Source organism: Bos indicus x Bos taurus, chromosome 18 (genome assembly GCF_003369695.1).
Source record: "Bos indicus x Bos taurus breed Angus x Brahman F1 hybrid chromosome 18, Bos_hybrid_MaternalHap_v2.0, whole genome shotgun sequence".
Classification (NCBI taxonomy): Eukaryota; Metazoa; Chordata; class Mammalia; order Artiodactyla; family Bovidae; genus Bos; species Bos indicus x Bos taurus.
This window is the reverse complement of record NC_040093.1, coordinates 10,378,713-10,399,514: the sequence shown is the minus strand read 5'-3', so window position 1 is coordinate 10,399,514 and position 20,802 is coordinate 10,378,713. Positions and strand designations below refer to the sequence as shown.

Genomic DNA, 20,802 nt, shown 5'->3' with positions numbered 1-20,802 from the left:
CTGGTTGCAAAGTGCTTTTATGGGAAACTGTGGGGTGGTTTGGCACATTGGTGAGTGGTCTGAATGTCTACAGTCGGGGCTGGGGTGGGTGGAGTGCTGCACCTCAGAGGCAGAGGGTGGAAACTGGGATTTGGGAGACAGAGTTTGGGGTGGGAGGACGCTCATCAAGGAGGCCCAGGTGGAAATGTGGGAGATCAGGAAGGGGTGGTGGGGGCCTCCGCCGGGGCGGCCTGGCCTGCCTTGCGCCCATACCCCAGCTCCGCACCCCCGGTCACGAGCAGCTCAGTCCCCGTGCAGAAGGTGGCTTCGGAGGCCAAGAACACAGCAGCAGCCGCCACCTCAGCTGGCTGGCCCATGCGGCCCAGGGGCTGGGGAGAGACAAGGGGGAAAGGAGAGTCACGAGGAGCCCCCACCTGACCTCCACGCCCACACCACCTCGACCCGGGCCCCACTCCTACCTGGGCCAGAGTGCCCTCTCGGATTGTAGCAGTGGGGTCAGGTGTTGAGGCCGCCAGCTCTTCCCACAGAGGGGTCCAGATGTTTCCAGGGGAGATGCTGGGGTGGGGGAGCAGAGGAGGTCAGGGAAGTCCAATGCACACACTGCCCCTTGGGCTCACTCCCTCAAGAGGCTCTCAACCCACGTGAAGCTGCTCACCAGTTGACACGGACGCCATACTGACTCTCATCCAGGGCCAAGGCTTTGGTCATTGCTGTCACTGCCCCCTGCAGAAGACAGGGCATGGAGAAAGTTCAGAGGAAATGAGGTTCCTTCTGCCGTCTCCTCCCATCCCTGAAGGAGGGCATGGCAACCCACTCCAGTATTCTTGCTTGGAGGATCCCATGGACAGAGGAGCCTGGCGGGCTATTGTCTACGGGGTCCCAAAGAGTCAGACACGACTGAGCAAATGACCTGGCACGCATGCACCCAACCAGGGGGCGTCAAGCAGGGGCATCGGAAGAGGGAAGTCACACTCTCTCTGCAGGTTACCTCCGGCTGCACCAGGCTCTGTTTCCTGGAAGGCCAGGTGGCCGTGCCTCAGGCCATACCTCAGGGCTGAGACACCTGGAGGAAGGGGCAGGGTATCTCGGCGGTGTACCTTGGTGGCCACGTAGGGAACCGCTTGGGACTGGCCAATCGCCCCAACCAGGCTGGAGATGTTGATGACATTTCCCCGGCTCTTGCGCAGGTGAGGGAGGGCGAGCTGGGGAGACAGAGAGCGGAGTAAGCTGCCCAAGCCCCTGGATCTCCCCCCAGCCCCGTTGAAATGCCTCCTGGCCGTCTCCCTGATGTGCTCACGAGCGGATCTGGGTGCCTTGTACAGACAGCAGCCAGGGCTCCAGGGCACCTTCTGTGGTTTGCCCCGTGGTCTCTGAGTAGCAGCCCTTGAGGAGTCTGTCTTTATCTGAAAGGAATTTTTCTTTCTTTTTCTTTTTTTGGCTGCACTGTGCCTTCATTGCTGCAGGCAGGCTTTCTCTAGCTGAGGAGAGTGGGGGCTACTCTCTATTCTCTACAGGGCTTCTCTTGTGGTGCACGGGCTTAGTTGCCCCGAGGCATGTGGGATCTTCCTGGACCAGGGTTCAGATGTGTGTTTCCTGCATTGGCAAGCAGGTTCTAAACCACTGGACTATCAGGGAAGTCCTGGGAAGGATCCTTCTGTCTCTTGGCCTGCCTGCCTCTCTCTCTCTCTCTCTCTCTCTGCCTCTGTCTGTCTCTGCCTCCCCCTTCTGTGTCCCTGACCCCCTCTCTCAGGGTCCCTGTGCCTCTCTCTCTAGCTCTTTGTATATTACTCAAACTCCTGTTCATTACAAGATAGGAAAATGAAAGATAGACCAAGATGGCTGCATATGTTACAAAAAAAGAAAAAAAGGGAGGAATCCCTTTTATACATGAAGGGGAAGATAAGTTTCTCTGAGTTTCAGGGAAAACTCTGGTCCAAACGTGACATGGCAGACCTTCATGAAATGAACTCCCTACTCTGCCAACCCTGCAACCCTCTGGCCACCCGGAGGTCCCTAAACTAACTCTCAACTCTCTCTCCCTTTCCTTTTCTCTTCACTCCAGTCTGTCTCTGCTCCTCAGTCTCGAATGACCTTGAGTAAATTCCAATTCTATCCCTCCCCTTGCTTGCCTTGGGCAAGGCCCATTCCTATCGCTAAAGATTGATTAATGGGTACAAGGTGGCTCCCCTCAAGGGATACTCAGAATGGGAAGCTAATCTATTCCCTTTCTGTATCACCCCACCAGCTCTTGCAGACCTCCACTCCCTCACAAAACAGCCTCTGCCCCATCCTCAGTGCTGTATCTTCAGATATTCCCCCAAGTGTTCCAACCTTAGGGCCTTTGCACTTGCTATTCTCGCTGCCTGGAATGTTTTTCCTGATATAGCATGTGACTTACTCCTAGGGTGACCAACTCTCCCCAGTTTGTCCAGGAGTGAAGGGTTTCTGAGGACACAGGACATTCAGTTCAGGGCTGAAAGGGGATAGTCCTATCCCCTCAGCAACTTTAGTGCAAATGTTACCTCCTCAGTGAGGTTTCCCTGACCATTCTATTTAAAACATATATTTTTTTTAAAGGATGGCTAGGTGTCCAGCTCTGTAAGAATCTGGCTTATTAATCCCAAGTGGCCATCCACACATACATTCAACATGCTGTGACTTTCTTTTTTGGCAGCACCTCAGATCTTAGTTCCCTGACCAGGGATTGAACCCACACCCCTACGGAGGAAGCACGGAGTCTTAACCACTGCACCACCAGGGAAGTCCCTACCATTCTATTTAAAACTGCAACCTGCCTATCCCTGGGTCCCCAGCCATTTAACTCCCTCCTCTCCCCTACCCTGGCAAGGTGAGGTCCGTGGGAGCTGAGCCAGGCTTATTCGCCACCTCATCTCAGCACTGGGCACACAGCTAGTGTTCAATAAATATTTGTCCTGTACTCCTGTGGCCCCTCTCCAACCCTCACACACACTCCTCCCCAACCCCTCCCCACATGCTGGCTCCTCCCCCACCCCTCCTGCCAAGGTCACCTATGCCTGTGTGTGGCCACATCAAGGACCTGCTAGTCTCTTATCAGCCTGACCTCTGCGCCTCCCTCCCTTGGACAACCCGACCTAAGAGAGCCTGGCTCACTCAGCAGACACACTGTAGCCTCACCCTGGCCTGACTCCATTTCCCCTAAATGTTGGGGTTCCTGGGTCCGCTTCTTGCCTTCCCTGTTCTGCCATGGGAGGCCCACGTTCCTGGGTTTCCATGGGCACCTCCTAAGTCTCCCTCGGAGCCCCCTTGTGGAGCTGGACCTGCCACCTGCGGGCATTTCCATCTCTGTGTCTCAAGGGCAAAACTTAAGTGTTGGGTCCTCCCAAACCTGCCCCCATCCCTGGCCCCCAGTCTCTGACGTGGGGTCCACTCCCACTCAGCGTCTCAAATCAGAGTCTCAGGAGATGTGGGGGGGGGGCTTCAGGTGACTCCCCCTTGGGTCCTCAACTGACCCATCACCAAGGTGCTCTTAAATCTCTACAATTCCCTAGCTCACTAATTCATTCAACCAACATATCATGAGGACCTACTGTGTGCCAGGTAGCAGGGTAAAAGCTGGGGATACTGCAGGAAACAAGCCTGGGAGAGATTTCTGCCCTCATGGAGCTCAAGTTGCATGGGGAGGCAGCCAGAAGCAAATGCAAGTGCACTGTGGAATGTTCTAGAGTGTGTTTGGGCTTCCCAGGTGGCTCAGTGGTAAAGAATCTGCCTGCCAAAGCAGAAGACTTGGGTTTGATCCCTGGGTTCGGAAGATCCCCTGGAGAAGGAAATGGCAACCCACTCCAGTATTCTTGCCTGGGAAATCCCATGGACAGAGGAGCCTGGTGGGCTACAGTCCATGGGGTTGCAAAGAGTTGGACACAATTTATCGACTAAACAACAAATAAAGAGTGTGACTGGGGACACGGAACCAGAAGGAGAGCAGGATAAGGGAGAATGGGAGTGTTGGGCTGGGTGCAGTTTCAAACAGGGTGCCCAAGTGAAGGCTTTGGGAAAGTGCGTGTATGCTCAGTCATTTCAGTCGTGTCCAACTCTTTGAGACCCCATGGACTGTAAGCCTTCAGTCGCCTCTGTCCATGGGATTCTCCAGGCAAGAATCCTGGAGTGGGTTGCCATTCCCTTCTCCAGGGCATCTTCCTGACTCAGGGATTGAACCTGTGCCCCCTGCAGTGGAAGCACGGAGTTCTAATCACTGGATGGCCAGGGAAATCCCAGATTTGAGCATTTTGAGTCCAGGCGTGAGCTGTGGGCATCTCTTAGAGAAAACCATGCCAGGCAGCAGGAACACGGAGTGCAGAGGCCCTGAGGCAAGACCAGATGGGGTGTGTTTGGCAACAAGAAGGGCATTGTGGAGGGAAGTGACATCAGAGGAGCGATAGGGGTCAGATTGCGTGAGGCCTTGAAATGCAAGTGCGCAAATGCAACCGCCTCCTGATGTCAGTTCCTACCCCACTCTGCCCTCTGATTTCTTCCTCATACAAGAGCTAGAGTGGTCTGTTAGTAGTAACGATCTTAGTATTCATGGGCTAACATCATCTTCCCGGCTGGCACTAGTAGTAAACAACTTGCCTGCCAATGCAGGAGTTGCAAGAGACACGGATTTGATCCCTGGGTCGGGAAGATCCCCTGGAGGAGGGGCCTGGCAACCCACTCCAGTATTCTTGCCTGGAGAGTCCCATGGACAGAGGAGCCTGCTGGGCTACAGTCCATAGGGTCACAAAGAGTTGGACAGGACTGAAGCAATGTAGCATGCACATCACCTTCTTGCTCAAATGCTTTCGATGCCTCCCTGCTGCTCTTGAGGTGAAGACCAGATGCCTCAGGGATTTCCCTGGCGGTTCAGTGGTTAAGTCTCCACGCTTCCAAATGCAGGAGGCGCAGGTTCTATCCCTGGTCAAGAAACTAAGATCCCACGTGCCACTCAGCATGGCTGAAAAATTAAAAAAAAAAAAAAAGACCAGATGCCCCAATAGGGCCCTCCAGGCCCCGTGTATGTGCCCCTCAACCCCTTCGTGCACCAACCCCTTCCCTCAGCCTTGGGTCCTCAACAGACCAAGGCACTCTTGAATCTCTACGATTCCCTTGCTCATTAATTCATTCAACCAACATTTCATGAGGACCTACTATGTGCCAGGTAACAGGGTAAAAGCTGGGGACACTGCAGGAAACAAGACTGGGAGAAACTTCTGCCATCATGGAGCTCAAGTTGCATGGGGAGGCAGCCAGAAGCAAATGCAAGTGCACTGTGGAATGTTCTAGAGTGTGTTTGGGCTCCTAATTCTCTCTCAGGGCCAGGCCTCTGCACAGCCTATTCCCTTCCAGGAATGTCTGCACTTCTGTGTACCTCCATTAAGGACCCACCGGACTCTTAACCGCCTGACTGCCTCCCCTTCAGACACCAATCTCTCCCACCTCTCCCCGAGTTAACATCTCTCATCTTTCATTTTCTCCAGGAAGCCTACCATGACTTCCAGAACACACTCACTCATATAAACTCGTCTCTTGTTTATTTGGTAACACTTGGCTGCCCTGTGACTATAAACTCCACAAAGGCAAAGACCACGTGGTTCACCCCGCAGCACCTACAAATGCTTGCTCAGTCTTTGATGAGTAAATAGATAAGTGAACGGATGGGTCTCTAAGAACCAATCCAGCTCTGAGCGCTTACGATGGACACTCCAGTGCTCAAATGCCTTCCGTGAACACCCTCCTGACAAGATTCTCTTTCCTTAACTATATAAACATCCCAACCTCCTCTGGCGTTTTCTCTAACCCGGGGAATGGCTAACTTCGCATCAGAATTCACCAGGGAGGTCAAAGACCCAGAGATTCTGACTCAGGAGGCCTGGCTGGGGTCCCAAGAATCAATATTTATAGAGCTTACAAGGAGGCGCTTCCCTGGTGGTCCAGTGGCTAAGACTCCAAGCTCCTAATGCAGGGGGCATGGGTTCGATCCCTGGTCAGGGAGCTAGATCCCTCGTGCCACAACTAAGACTCAGCACCGCCAAATAAACAGGTAAATATTTTTAAAAATAAATAAAGGGCTTGCAAGGGATGCTGGTGGTGATCCTGATGGTGGTGATGAAGGTAGTGATGATGATGGTGGGAGTATGATGCCAATGATGTTGAAGATGGTCATGATAATGATGGTGAATGATGATGGTGGTGGTGATGGAAGTGATGGTGATTAAAATGATGGTGAAGGTGGCCATCATGGTGACGATGGCTATGATGAGGTTAATGATGATGATGATGGCAATGGCAGTCATGGTGGTTATGGTTATGATGACAGTGGTGGCAAGGGCAGCAACTTACGCATGTTGACAAATTTCTTTGCAATAGGCACTGGGATAGAGGCAAAAACAAGCAGACAAAAGTCTCTGCCCTCTGAAAAACCAGAGGCAACAGGCAGACTTTGGAGCTTGGTGTGAACAAATCAACTGTTATTAATAATAAGACATTTGGGAACAACTAGGTGAAAATCCCATGGACGGAGGAGCCTGGTGGGCTGCAGTCCATGGGGTCTCGAAGAGTCGGACATGACTGAGGGACTTCACTTTCACTTTTCACTTTCATGCATTGGAGAAGGAAATGGCAACCCACTCCAGTGTTCTTGCCTGGAGAATCCCAGGGACGGGGGAGCCTGGTGGGCTGCCATCTATGGGGTCACACAGAGTTGGACATGACTGAAGCGACTTAGCAGCAGCAGGTGACTTTAAATAGGGCTTGGGCATTAAATGGTATTAAGAAATTACTGTTCATTTTCTTAGGAGATCTAATAGTAATTTGGTCATGTAAAAAAATCTTAATTTTAATTTTTAACATGAAGTCAAATTTTTCATTGTTATTCTTTTTTTTTTTTTTTGCCACCCCAAGCCACTTGTGGGAGTTTTAGTTCCCTGACCAGGGACTGAACCTGGGCTCTTGTCAGTGAAAGCACTGAGTCCTAACCACTGCACCACCAGGGAATTCCCTAAATGTATTTTTAAATTAAAACAGTATTTGGCTGTCCTTTGCCTCTTGGGAGTGGAGGGTAACTCTTGGGTTCATGTTTCTCCATGACTCCCAGAGTGTCCGCAGGGAGTGGCCCCCACTTGCCCTGGTGATGCCCTTCATTGGCTCCCTGACAACTACTCCCCAGGCTGAAGACAGCAATTCACGGGATGGCTTTCCATCCACCCTGCCCTTCAATCCCCACCTAGGCTCTGCTTATGGGGGAACCCCAGCTAACACAGGTGTGGCCACGAAACTGTGATGACAAGAATTCTAAAAATCTGAATAAGAAAGTTTCAAGATTAGCTAAGACCATGGTATCAATGTTAGTCTTACTGTGATTTCGTAGAAGAATGTTCTTTTGATTTTAGGAAATACCCTCCAAAGCACTATGGGTAAAGAGACATCATACATATACATGCAGGCTCAGTTATGTCTTTGCAACCCCATGGACTGTAGCTCGCCAGGCTCTTCTGTCCATGGAATTCTCCAGGCAAGACTACTGGAGTGAGATACCATTTCCTTCAGGGAATCTTCCCAACCCAGAGATCGAACGCGAGTCTCTTGTAGCTCCTGCATTGGCAAGTGGGTTCTTTAACACTTGCCCCACATGGGAAGCCCTCAAAATAGATTGCAACTTATTCCTAAATACAGAGATAGAAGGATATAGCAAATACAACGGGGAGTCTGGATATACAGGAATTCTCTGTACTATACGGGAAATATTCTGTAAGTCTTAATTTATGTCAAAATAAAAATAAATAAATGTTCTAATCCATTGGTAGTATTCATGAAGTTCTTACTAATGAAATTATATGATGTCCAGGTACGGGATGGTAGAAGGCAATGGATACAACAAGCTTAACAAAATGTTTCTAATATAATTGGACTTCCTTGAAGATTAGTGGTTAAGACTTCTTGGTCAGGAAGTTTCACATGTCACACAACGTGGCCAAAAATAAATAAAATACATTTGCCTTGGAAAATATTTATAATTGCTAAAGGCAAATGGAGATGGAGAATTTCTCGGGTTAAAATCTACCTGGGTGGTTTCTGCCCCAGGGCCTTTGCTACTCTTTGGGCAGCAAAACATCCTACTTCTCTACTTCCTTCACTTCCATTCAAAGTTCAGCTCAAGCCTTAACCTTTCCCTTCTACTCCTCCCAGGCTTCATTTGCCCAATATGTATATCAGAGACTACAGACTGAGTAGCCACAAGAAACAGAAATGGAGCAAGGTTCACAATAACAGTGATACCTTGCAGAGAGTAAACTGGGTGCCAGGCATGTTCTAAGGGCTTTGTGGGTATTTAATCATATTCAATTCTCAGGACAACCATGTGAATTAGCTAATGCTATTAAGCTTCAGCAATATGTGAACCGTGAACTTCCAGATGTTCAAGCTGGTATTAGAAAAGGCAGAGGAACCAGAGATCAAATTGCTAACATCTGCTGGATCATTGAACAAGCAAGAAAGTTCCAGAAAAACATCTATTTCTGCTTTATTGACTATGCCAAAGCCTTTGACTGTGTGGATCACAATAAACTGTGGAAAATTCTGAGATGGGAATACCAGACCACCTGACCTGCCTCTTGAGAAACCTGTATGCAGTTCAGGAAGCAACAGTTAGAACTGGACATGGAACAACAGACTGGTTCCAAATAGGAAAAGGAGTACGTCAAGGCTGTATATTGTCACCCTGCTCATTTAACTTCTATGCAGAGTACATCAAGAGAAACACTGGGCTGGAAGAAGCACAAGCTGGAGTCAAGATTGCCAGGAGAAATATCAACAACCTCAGATATGCAGATGACACCACCCTTATGGCAGAAAGTGAAGAGGAACTAAACCGCCTCTTGATGAAAGTGAAAGAGGAGAGTGAAAAGTTGGCTTAAAGCTCAACATTCAGAAAATGAAGATCATGGCGTCTGGTCCCATCACTTCATGGGAAATAGATGGGGAAACAGTGAAAACATGTCAGACTTTCTTTTTTTGGGCTCCAAAATCACTGCAGATGGTGACTGCAGTCATGAAATTAAAAGACGCTTACTCCTTGGAAGGAAAGTTATGACCAACCTAGATAGCATATTCAAAAGCAGAGACATTACTTTGCCAACAAAGGTCCGTCTAGTCAAGGCTATGGTATTTCCAGTAGTCATGTATGGATGTGAGAGTTGGACTGTGAAGAAAGCTGAGCACTGAAGAACTGATGCTTTCGAACTGTGGTGTTGGAGACTCTTGAGAGTCCCTTGGACTGCAAGGAGATCCAACCAGTCCATCCTAAAGGAGATCAGTCCTGGGTGTTCTTTGGAAGGAATGATGCTAAAGCTGAAACTCCAGAACTTTGGCCACCTCATGCGAAGAGTTGACTCATTGGAAAAGACTCTGATGCTGGGAGGGATTGGGGGTAGGAGGAGACGGGGACGACAGAGGATGAGATGGCTGGATGGCACCACCAACTCAATGGACGTGAATTTGAGTGAACTCTGGGAGTTGGTGATGGACAGGGAGGCCTGGGGTGCTGTGATTCATGGGGTCACAAAAAGTCGGACACGACTGAGCGACTGAACTGAACTGATTCAGCTTCCTACTACAGATGAGAAAACCTAGATGCAGAGAGACTGAGTAACTTGCTCAATGTTATAAGCAAGAAGTGACAGAGAACCCAGGCAGGCAGATGCCAGATCTAGACCCTCAGCGGTCTCTGCACCAGCCGTTCACAGGTAAGAGTCACAGGAAGGAGACCCAGGAGGGAGAGCTTGGGACTGGGAGAGTCAGGCCGCGTCTGGCAGACTGTCTCTCTCCCTGTGGGTCCAGCTGTCAAATTTCCAGGAGAAACCAGAAAACCGGTTGTTTATGAGAAATTTCTCTCTCTCCCTTTTAAAAATGCTGATAGCTAATGAGGGAGGGAGAGAAAGAAAAAATATATATAGGGCTTCCCTGGTGGGGCTCAGTAGTAAAGAATCCACCTGCCAATGCAGAAGACACAGGTTCAATCCCTGGTCCGGGAAGATCCCCCATATTGTGCAGCAATTAAGCCTTCATGCTGCAAATACTGAAGCAGGAGGAACCTAGAGCCCGTGCTCAGCACCAGGAGAAGCCACTGCAGTGAGAGGCCCCGCTCACAACAACTACAGAGCAGTCCCCACTCTCCACCACTAGACAAAAGCCTGAGCACAGCCAAAAAATTTTTAATTAAATTAAAAAATATATATATATGTGCACACACATATCCTTTATGGGCTGTGATTTATGACTGTCTTACTGTACAGAGGTGCTAATCTTCCTCTTATTATTATTATGCCACGCCCCACAGCTTTCAGAGTCTTAGTTCTCAGACTGAGGATTAACCCCACACCCTCAACAATGAAATCACAGAGTCCTAACCACTGGACTGTCAGGGAATTCTGGCTGTGCTTAGTCACTCAGTCATGTCCGACTCTGTGACCCCATGGACTGTAGCCTGACAGGCTCCTCTGTCCATGGGGATTCTTCAGGCAAGAATACTGGAGTGGGTTGCCATGCCCTCCTTCTGGGAATCTTTCCAACCCAGGGATCGAACCCAAGTCTCCTGCGTTGCAGGTAGACTCTTTACTGGTCTGAACCACCAGGGAAGCCCATGCATACTGGAGCAGGTAGCCTATCCCTTCTCCAGGGGATCTTCCCGACCCAGGAATCAAACCAGTGTCTCCTGCATTTCAGGCAGATTCTTCACCAGCTGAGCTAGGCACCAGTCTTAGAAGCTGAACAGAAACTGGGGACAGGAGCCAAGGCTGACTGGTTGAGCAACAAATTATCCAGTTTCCCTGGGGACATTTCACCTGGATCTCCGACAAGATCTGGGGAGCACTTGAGCATCCCCACACAGGTGACCCCTGGCCCACAGAGTGGGCCTCTGCCCTCTGATTATATTGTGTTTTTTTTAATATTTACTTATTTGGCTGTGCCGGGTCTTAGTTGCGTCACACGGGATATTTTTCAGTTGGGGCCTGTGGGATCTAGTTCCCTGACAAAGGATGGAATGTGAGCCACCTATATTGGAGGTGTGGAGTCAGCCCCTGGACCCCCAGAGAAGTTCCAGTTTATAGGTTTTTTTTTTTTTTTTTTTTTTCTGAGCTCCTTTAGCCTTGGGCTAGCGGGCTCCAAACTGATGTCTTCAAGCCTCAACCCCTGCTCTAGATGCAGGGCTCCCACGTGGGAATCCGGTTAGCATCTCTCATTCAACAGTCCCCCAGGCCGTGTACTTCTCCCCCGGCCTTCCCAGGGCAGTGGATGGCCACACACTTCTGCCAGTTGCTGGGGATGGGGGTGAGGGAAACAAACGAATCAGAAACAGACTCCACCGCCCCTTTCTTTGGCAAATCTGCCCCCACATCTAGTCTACTATAAGGAAATCTTTACAATCCACCATGACAATGCATACAGAATCGGACTGTTTCTCACCAAATCCACCAGACTGGTGGCCTCCGACATCACCTACTCCAGCCTGGACCACCCCATCAGCACCTGTTTACTGGCTTTGCGGCCTCTGCCCTCGTGCCCCACTCTGTTCCCCACGCGGCTGCCAGATGGCACAATATCCCACTTACAGCAGTTTGAGTTCCTCTGCTCTGAATACTCTATGGCTCCTGGCTCAGTTCAGTTCAGTCACTCAGTCGTGTCTGACTCTTTGCCACCCCATGGACTGCAGCATGCCACGCTTCCCTGTCCATCACCAACTCCTGGAGCTTGCTCAAGCTCCTTTCCATTGAGTCGGTGATGTCATCCAACCATCTCATCCTCTGTCATCCCCTTCTCCTCCTGCCTTCAATCTTTCCCAGCATCAGGGTCTTTTCCAGTGAGTCAGTTCTTTGCATCAGGTGGCCATCAGGTACTGGAGCTTCAGCTTCAGCATCAGTCCTTCCGGTGAGTATTCAGGATTGATTTCCTTTAGGACTGACTGGTTTGATCTCCTTGCAGTCCAAGGGACTCTCAAGAGTCTTCTCCAACACCACAGTTCAAAAGCATCAATTCTCTGGTGCTCAGCTTTCTTTATGGTCCACCTCTCACATCCATACATGACTACTGGAAAAACCATAGCTTTCACTGTATGGACCTTTGTCAGCAAAGCAATGTCTCTGCTTTTTAATATGCTGTCTAGGTTGGTCACAGCTTTTCTTCCAAGGAACAAGCGTCTTTTAATTTCATGGCTGCAGTCACCATCTGCAATGATTTTGGAGCCCAAGAAAATAAATGGCTCCTGGCTCAGTCAGCGTCAAAGCCAAGTCCTCTCTGGGGTTTCCCAAGCCCCAGCACGATCTGCCGTCAGCTTATGTCCTCTCCCTGCTTCGCCTGTGTTGTCAAGCTCCCTTCTCACTGTAGATTTCCACCCCAGGGCCTTTGCACTGGCTGTTCCTCTGCTAGATTGCAATTGCTCACACACCTCCTTGGGGGCTTGCCTCAAATGTCACCTCTTAGAGAAGCCTTCTGACTACCTACCCTGTCTAAAAGAGCACACACATACACACACACAAACAGAAAACAAACAAAAACCTTATCTGGTAAAGATTATACTGAATTGTTTACAGGTGAAATATGATATCTGAGATTTACTTCCCTAGAGGTTCAGACGGTAAATAATCTGCCTGTAAGGCAAGAGATCTGGGTTCCGTCCTTGGGTTGGGAAGATTCCCTGGAAAAGGAAATGGCAATCCACTCCAGTATTCTTGCCTGGAGAATTCTATAGACAAAGGAGCCTGGCAGACTACAGTCCATAGGGTTGCAAAGAGTCAGACACAACTGAGCCGTTAACACTTTCATTTTTCACTCCAGAAAAGATAAAAGAAAAAAGTGAGGAGTTGACAAGAAGCAAGAATGGTAGAATATTGATTGTTAGGACTGGGTGATGGGTATGTGGGTTCAGTACTATTAATACAATTCTCTGTGTTTTCATGCATGCGTGTAAAATGCCACAAGAAAAAGTTTTATAACATAGCATTTACACTTGCCCATCCTTCTTGATCCGCTTACCTCTCTTCACTTTTTGGCACAGCACTTATCACTCCCTGATGTTATATCATATTTCCTGGCTTACTGTCTGTCTCCCCCATGAGAATGTTGGCTCCCCAAGGTCACAGCTCTTTGTCTGTTTTGTTCCCTGCTGCACGGCCAGTGCTTAGCATGTGTCTGGTGCTAAATAAATGTTTGTTGAATGAGTGAATACAGAAGTATTATGATGGGGAATTCTCTGATGGTCCAGTGGTTAGGACTCCAAGTTTCCACTGCAGGGGACATGGGTTCAATCCCTGGTTGGGAAAATAAGATCCTGCAAGCTGCTAAGTAGCGCCCCCAAAATGTATTATAATAAAAAATAGAAGTAATCAACTAATTAAAATTTATTTTATTTACTAATGATGGGGCTCCCTTGGAAGTCCAGTGGTTCACCTTCCAATGCAGGGGGTGAGGGTTTGACCCCTGGTCAGAGAGCTAAGATCCCACATGCCTATCAGCCAAAAAACCAAAACATAAAGCAGAAGCAATACTGCACCAAATTCAATGAAGACTTTTTAAATGGTCTACATCAAAAAAAAAAAAAAAAAAAAAAAACCCAACAACACCTTACCAAAAAAGAGAGTAAACTATAATCTTAAAAAATACTTTGATGAAAACAAGCTGTTATCATAGAGAATGAACATATAGGTGTGAAAGTGAAAGTCGCTCAGTTGTGTCCGACTCTTTGCAACTGGGATTCTCCAGGCCAGAATACTGGAGTGGGTAGCCTTTCCCTTCTCCAGGGGATCTTCCCAACCCAGGAATCGAACCGTGGTCTCCTGAATTGCAGGTGGATTCTGTCCCAGCTGAGCTACCAGGGAAGCCCCATATATAGGTGTAGATGCCACATAAGCAAGGATGATTGGGAAGGGCCTTTCTGAAGATGTGGTATTTGAACTGAGACAGTAAATAGGAGGCGGTTATAGCAAGCTTCAGAGGAAAGGCATAGGGGTAGAGGGGGGATGCTCTTTCCTCCTAATAGCTATTCGTTGGATGGCAAAGCTGTATCTGTCTATTACTGACTCCTTGTCCCAACCCCTCCCTCCATATCCTTAACATCCCTCACCACACCATGCTGGAAGGTTCTGGAAGGTTGCTAAGAAGATGGGGCTATGTAGCCAACACAGGTAGCTTTGGCTGGATATAGGGATCTATGGGCATTTCTTTTCTACGAAGAACGGAGCCCTTCCGGAATAAGATCAAAGCAAGGCACACAAAACATTTGGCTCTTAGACAAAGTGGGTCTGAAAAGCTCATGGTCAGGAGGTCACCCAGGCCTGGTGGCGGGGACCCCAGCCTCACCTTGGTCAGGGTGTATGTCCCCAGCAGGTTCAGCTCCAGCAGCTGGCGAAAGCCCTGGGCGGAGGTCTCCTCGGGCCACTGTGGGGGTGGGTCTAAGGGTCGGGTGAGAGAGAGACGGACGAAAGGATGAGGGAACCATGAAGACAGGAGAACAGGGAAGGGAAACAGGCATGCGGGGGCGGAAGGGGGTGGGGGGCGGAGAGCGTGGGGTGGGGAAGAGCATGGGGGGTGGCAGACGAGAGGGTCAGGCGTCCTGAAGAGGAAAGGAGGCTGCATAATGGTTACTAAAAAAATAAGCATCCAGCTGGGTTAAGAAGATGGAGTTTAGGATTTCCCTGGGGGGCCGATGGCTAAGAATCCACCTCCAGTGCAGAGTACATGGGTTCGATCCCTGGCCCAGGAAGATTCCACATGCCCCGCGGGCAACCAAGCCCACGTGCCGCAGCCACGAAGCCCAGGCTGCAACTGCTGAAACCCCTGTGCCTAGAGCCTGTGCTTCACAAGAGAAGCCATCTCCTCACCAGTTGCCAGCACCTCGACTAGAGAACAGCCTCCTGCTTTCCGAAACCAGAGAAAGCCCTCACGCAGCAACAAAGACACAGCACTGCCAACAAAAAATAATAAAAACAAATTTTAAGATGTGGTTTATATGTACAAATGGAGTATTACTCAGCCTTAAAAAAGGAAATTCTGCCATTTGCAGCAACCTAGAGAATATTATGCTTAGTGAAATAAGTCAGATGGAGAAAGACAAATGCCGTATGATATCACTTGTATGTGGAATCTAACAAATAATATAAATAAATGTATTAATATATGCAAAATGGAAACAGACTCAGATATCGAAAACAAACTTGTGGTTACCAAAGGGGTAAAGGAAGGAGGGAGGAAAATTTGGGGGTATACAAGATGAAAAAACAAAATCAGAAAACTAGGGGTCTGCAAACTCCTACAGATACAAACTACCATGTATAAAATAGATAAGCAACAAGGATATACTCTATAGCACAGGGAATTGTAGCCATTATCTTGAAATAACCCAGGATGGAATATAGTCTGTAAAAACAGAGTCACTCTGCTGCAAACCTGAAGCGAACATAATACTGTAAATCAACTATACATCAATTAAAAAATTTAAAAGAAGCAGCAAGAGAGAGAAAAAAAAAAAAAACTTGAAAGCAGTCACAGGGCCAGAAAACCTGGGTTCAAACCTCAACCCTGCCATCTCTTAGCTGTGTGACCTCAGGCAAGTCACTTTGCTTCTCTGCGCCTGTTTGCTCATTTGCAAAATGAGGGTAACACCTCATTCTCAGAAATTTCACAAGTCAATATTTGTGCCTGACACCCAGTACAATAAATGTGTTTAAGTCAGTAGAACTGGGTAGATAGTAGACGGACAGGAAAATCAACATTCAGAAGAAAAGAGGCAGGAAAGATACGCACAAGAACAGGAAAATTAAAAAAAAAAAAAAAAAAACCTGGGAAAAATGGCCCCCAAACCTTCCAAAGGCTTTAGGAGTCAAAGTGGATGAAGAGGGTCTTCCTTGGTGGTCCAGGGACTAAAGATCCCACGCTCCCAATGCTAGGGCTCGGTCCCTGGTTAGGGAACTGGACCCCACGTGCGGCAGCTAAGACCTAGCACAGCCAAATAAATAAATATATTATAAAAGTGGATGAAAGGAAAGAGAGATGGGAAACAAGATGACGGACAATTAAGGAAATGTTGGGTATTCCTCCTGGAGACCCAGGGCTTATGGCTTTGTTTCTTTCAGAAAACAGTTCAGCTTCAGAGAATCTAGCCCAGATCTTATATCCAAAACCACCCCTGCCATTCTCTAAGCCCTCAATCAGCTTTATTTTTCTTCAAGGCCATTATCACTACGGGATATGTTAATATATACAACCAATTCTCATTCTTCGGGGCAATTATAGTCCACAAAGTCACAGAAAACACTGAAGTAGTGAATAGTGACCCCACTGCTTCTAAGGGGAAGTATGTATATATAATATTACATTATAACATATACATACTATGGACTGAATGCTTATGTCCTCCCCCAGATTTCATACATTCAACTCCTAACTTCAGGGCTTCCCTGGTGGCTTAGTGGTGAAGAATCCACTTGCCAATGCAGGAGACATGGGTTTGATCCCTGATCCAGGAGGATCCCACATGTAGCAGAGCAACTAAGCCCCACCACTGAGCCTGTGCTCTAGAGCCCTGGAGCCACAACTACTGAAGCCCACTCGCTCTAGAGCCCGTGCTCCACAACAAGACAAGGCATCACAATGAGAACCTTGAGCACTGCACTTAGAAAGTAGACCCCAGTCTCTGAAACTAGAGAAAAATCCGTGCATCAACAAAGACCCAGCACAGCCAATATATATATATATAAACTGTTACAAGAAAAAAACCCCTAACTTTCAATAAGATGGTATTTGGAGGCGGGGGTCTGTGGGAGTTAAGTCATGAGGATGGAGCCCTCTTGAATGGGATTAGTGCCCTCATAAAAGAGACCCCAGTGAGGTCCTTCGTTCCTTCCACCTTGAGTGGGGCCTCACCAGACACCAAATCTGCCTCTGACTTGATCTTGGACTTCCCAGCCTCCAGAAATAAATGTTCATTGTTTAAGTCACTGAGTCCATGGTATTTCTATTATAGCAGCATGAGCAGACCAAGACAGAACATATTGTGTTATGTGTATCGTGAACATCGTGCTCCTGCTCAGTCGCAACAGTCACGTCCATCTCTTTGGGATCCCATGGACTGTAGCCCACCGGCTCCTCTGCCCATGGGATTCTCCAGGCAAGAACACTGGAGTGGGTTGCTACGCCTTCCTCCAGGGGATCCTCCGGACCCAAGATGGAACCTGAATCTCTTGCGTCTCCTGCACTGCATTACCGCTGAGCCACAGGGGAAGCCCATATAGGCACATATGTACATGTGTACAATTATGTTTCTCTAACATAGATTATAATCTTAAATCCTAAAAATAACTCGGACTGGTGGACTCATTTATTTTGCAAATAAAGCAATGGAGACTCAGGAATGTAGCTGACTTGCCTGGGGCTGCCCCACTCCAGGTACCAGAGTTAGGATTCAAGCCTGTCCAACTAGCCCCAGGGAGGCTTACAAGACACTGCCCTCTTCTGTCTCCACCTCTGGGCATCTCTTTGTTTGAAAGCTGAACTCAGAGGGCAGAGCATCACCTTCTTTGACCTTAGCTGGGAACACGTGCTGCTGGTGACTCAAACTTTTGCCTCTCTGAACTTGTCCGCAAACACCCAGAAAGCACAGTGGGATTCTGAGGTTACAACCCACACCCCCACCAAGTAGGTGAGTTCGCAAATACGGAATCTGTGAATAAATGAGTATTAACTATATCTGCTTTTTATTGTCTATTTCCTTACTTTACAATGTGAATCCCATGAGGACAGGAAGTGAAAGTCGCTCAGTCATGTCCGACTCTTTGCAACCCCATGGACTATACAGTCCATGGAATTCTCCAGGCTAGAATACTGGAGTGGGTACCCTTTCCCTTTTCCAGGGGAATCTTCCCAACACAGGTATCAAACCCAGGTCTCCTGCATTGCAGGCAGATTCTTTACCAACTGAGCTATGAAGACAGGAAAGCTTGGTGGATTTTGCTCACTGCTAAATCTCCAGTCCCTAGGACAGAAGGTAGAGTATAAGCTAAAGCTAAGCTAAGTCGCTTCAGTCGTGTCCGACTCTGTGCGACCCCATAGACGGCAGCCCGCCAGGCTCCCCCGTCCGTGCAGTATAGTAGATTCTCAATAAATATCTGCCGAATGGATCAAGCACATGGAGAGAAAGGAGTCACTAGTATCTCTTTAAATCCTTACAACAAGAGGAGAGCGCAGCCCAGAGAGAGTAAGTCAATTGCTCAACGTTGCCCAGCCAAGAAGAAAGGCTTCTTTCTACCACGGTGTGTGATCCCAGTCCAATCAGTTCGCCTCTCTGAGTCTCAGTGTAGCAATGTGAGGCCTTGTTATAAAGGGTAGTCATTAATTGGATGGCAATTTCTCTTAAAAGCCTCCACACCAAGCCCTATAACCCATGTGTGGAAAATACGTCTTCCCAGTCATGGAAAAAGAGAAGGGCCATCAGCCTTGCTTCCTAGATAAGAAACAGGCTACAAGATGGAAGTTATTCATCCAAGACAGTTCCCATAATTATAAGGCTGAGCGGTTACACTGTTCAGTACAATGACTCTATAACGATGATGAGAATGGTCATTTTCATTTTAGAAATGTAGAAACGGATGCAGAAAGGACTAAGGGCACAGGCCTGGGAGCACACAGCAGGGGTAGAGCCAGGCTTGGGGTGAGAAGCCAGGAGGTGGGTTGACACCACTGGGGAAAGGCCCTCAGGCCTCACGACTCACGGTAGCCAGCGTTGTTGACTATGCAATCCAGGCGGCCAAAACGGCGGATGGTCTCAGAAACGAGGGTCTGGGGAGAGAGAGGTCTTGTGAGTGAGCGGTGCTGGCACCAGGTCTTATAGAGCCAGGGGTCCCAAAGGCGAGGTGGGGACAGGAGTCACAGTTGAGGGGCTGGAGCCCAGCGGGCTGGTGACATTTGCACTGCGGTCACTACCCTAGAGACCTGGGACTGGGGACAGATGTCGGAGATACTGACTAGACAGAAGGAATGGAAAGTGAGGAAAGAGAAAAGAATCTTGCAGAACGAGACCCCCTGTGAGGAATGTATTTATCCCAATCCACGTGACAGCTGTGACAGAGCCTTGAATGAGTGGGAGGTAAAAGCAAATCCTCCCAGGAAACAAAAGACCTGGTCAGTACAGTTAGGGAAAGCCTTGAAGTGATACTGAGCTGAACGGTACAATAAAGCCAGGAGAACGGGGAAAGGCAGAGGGAAACGGCATGTGCAAGAGCTTTCGGGGCGGCCAGGGGAGGGGGGGTCGTGGGGAGAGAGAACCAATTGGACATGGCGGGTAGTAGAGACAGAAAATACGCTCACCCTCACATCTTCCTCCCGAGTCACGTCACAGAGCAGAAAGACAGTGCCAGGAAGCTCTCGCTCCACCGCCCTGCCCCTGGCCTCTGCAGGAAGAGAAGGGCTGAGGGTCTGGACTTCAAAGTCTGAGGGAGGAGGGGGCTGGGGGGCCGGATCCTGGGTCTGAAGGAGGAGGGAGCCAGGGGTTTGGACTCCTGGGTCTACCAGAAGAGGGATCTAGGGGCCTGGACTCCTCCTGGAGGGTTGGGGATGAGGACTGAGGGACCCTCACTCACCATCTTTGTCACAGATAACCACTTGTGCACCGCTTTCCACTGAGAATAGGAAAAGAAGAGGTGACCCCAGCGAAGACCTTGGCGAAGGCCTCTGCTGCCCTCTAGTGGCCACTTACGGTGGGTGGGGCCCGTCTCCCACTCTGCTCCCCTCGTGACCCCAAAGTCTCATGATGACTCCCTAGGACAGAGGGCAGAAATTTTGACAGATACTCTTCTGGGTTACTCTAGGTGCCTGCTGGGGCTCCTGAGCCTGCCTTCCTGGGTTCCAGAGTAAACCCGAAATCTGCAAGAGACATCGTCCCCCAAACCGCCTGTTTGCAGAGACAGCTGAGAACACAGAAACGGCGTTTGGAAATCTGCCAAAATCTCAGGCCCTAGGCAACCACTGCCTACCTTTTCGTTCACTTTGCAAACCGGATCTTGTAAGATAAGAATCTAGACTCCAGTATGCTACTGCTAAGTCCCTTCAGTCGTGTCCGACTCTGTGTGACCCCAGAGACGGCAGCCCACCAGGCTCCCCCGTCCCTGGGATTCTCCAGGCAAGAACACTGGAGTGGGTTGCCATTTCCTTCTCCAAGACTCCAGTATAGGACCTACTTTTTCTCACACCCATTAGTTAGCCCTCGGGGGTCCCTCCTCTCCCAGATTCCCAATATTTAGAGCCAGCCAGACCCCATTCACCGAAAGCTCGAACGATCCCGGCTCCTATGCCGCGGCCGCCGCCGGTCACGATGACCACCTTCCCAGCATAGCGCGTTCCCATTGCCATTCCGCCAGACACCGCCTCTCCTCTGTCAGTCACTCCGGGCTTCTATCCACCTCCAAAGTCGGGTGAGGTAGTGGGTCGAATCGTAAATAGGGGCCGGATACTGGAAGCCCGGCCCTGAGGGTGGGGGTGGGGGACGTTGCCAGGAAAGCCAGAAGCCTAGAAGCGTGGTCCCTCCCTCAGATCCAAGAGTCTGGATGCCCAGATCGTCTTCCCTCAAATTCAGGATTCCTGGCATCCGGCCGCCCTCTGCCCTCGGACCTAAAAGTCCAGGTCCCTCGTCTTCCTTCAGACGCAAGAATCCAGGGCCCCATCTCCCTCTTCCCTCAGACCCAGTACTCCGGACCCTGAGATTTCCTCCTTCCTCAGACCTACAAGTCCAAGGTCCCGGTCCCCTCC

General features: G+C 49.3%; 1 protein-coding gene across 1 annotated transcript; it reads right to left on the bottom strand.

Annotated features, from left to right (window-relative positions):
* HSD17B14 (hydroxysteroid 17-beta dehydrogenase 14) lies at window positions 1-20,590 on the bottom strand. Its single transcript, XM_027515217.1, has 9 exons — window positions 20,319-20,590; window positions 19,638-19,676; window positions 19,366-19,448; window positions 18,771-18,837; window positions 14,365-14,456; window positions 1,098-1,202; window positions 656-723; window positions 459-555; window positions 1-368 (listed from the first exon to the last, which is right to left on the bottom strand). Exons 1-9 carry the CDS (start codon window positions 20,404-20,406, stop codon window positions 195-197), a joined length of 813 nt encoding a protein of 270 aa, XP_027371018.1. The 5' UTR covers window positions 20,407-20,590; the 3' UTR covers window positions 1-194.
* Between the last annotated feature and the right edge of the window lie 212 nt (window positions 20,591-20,802).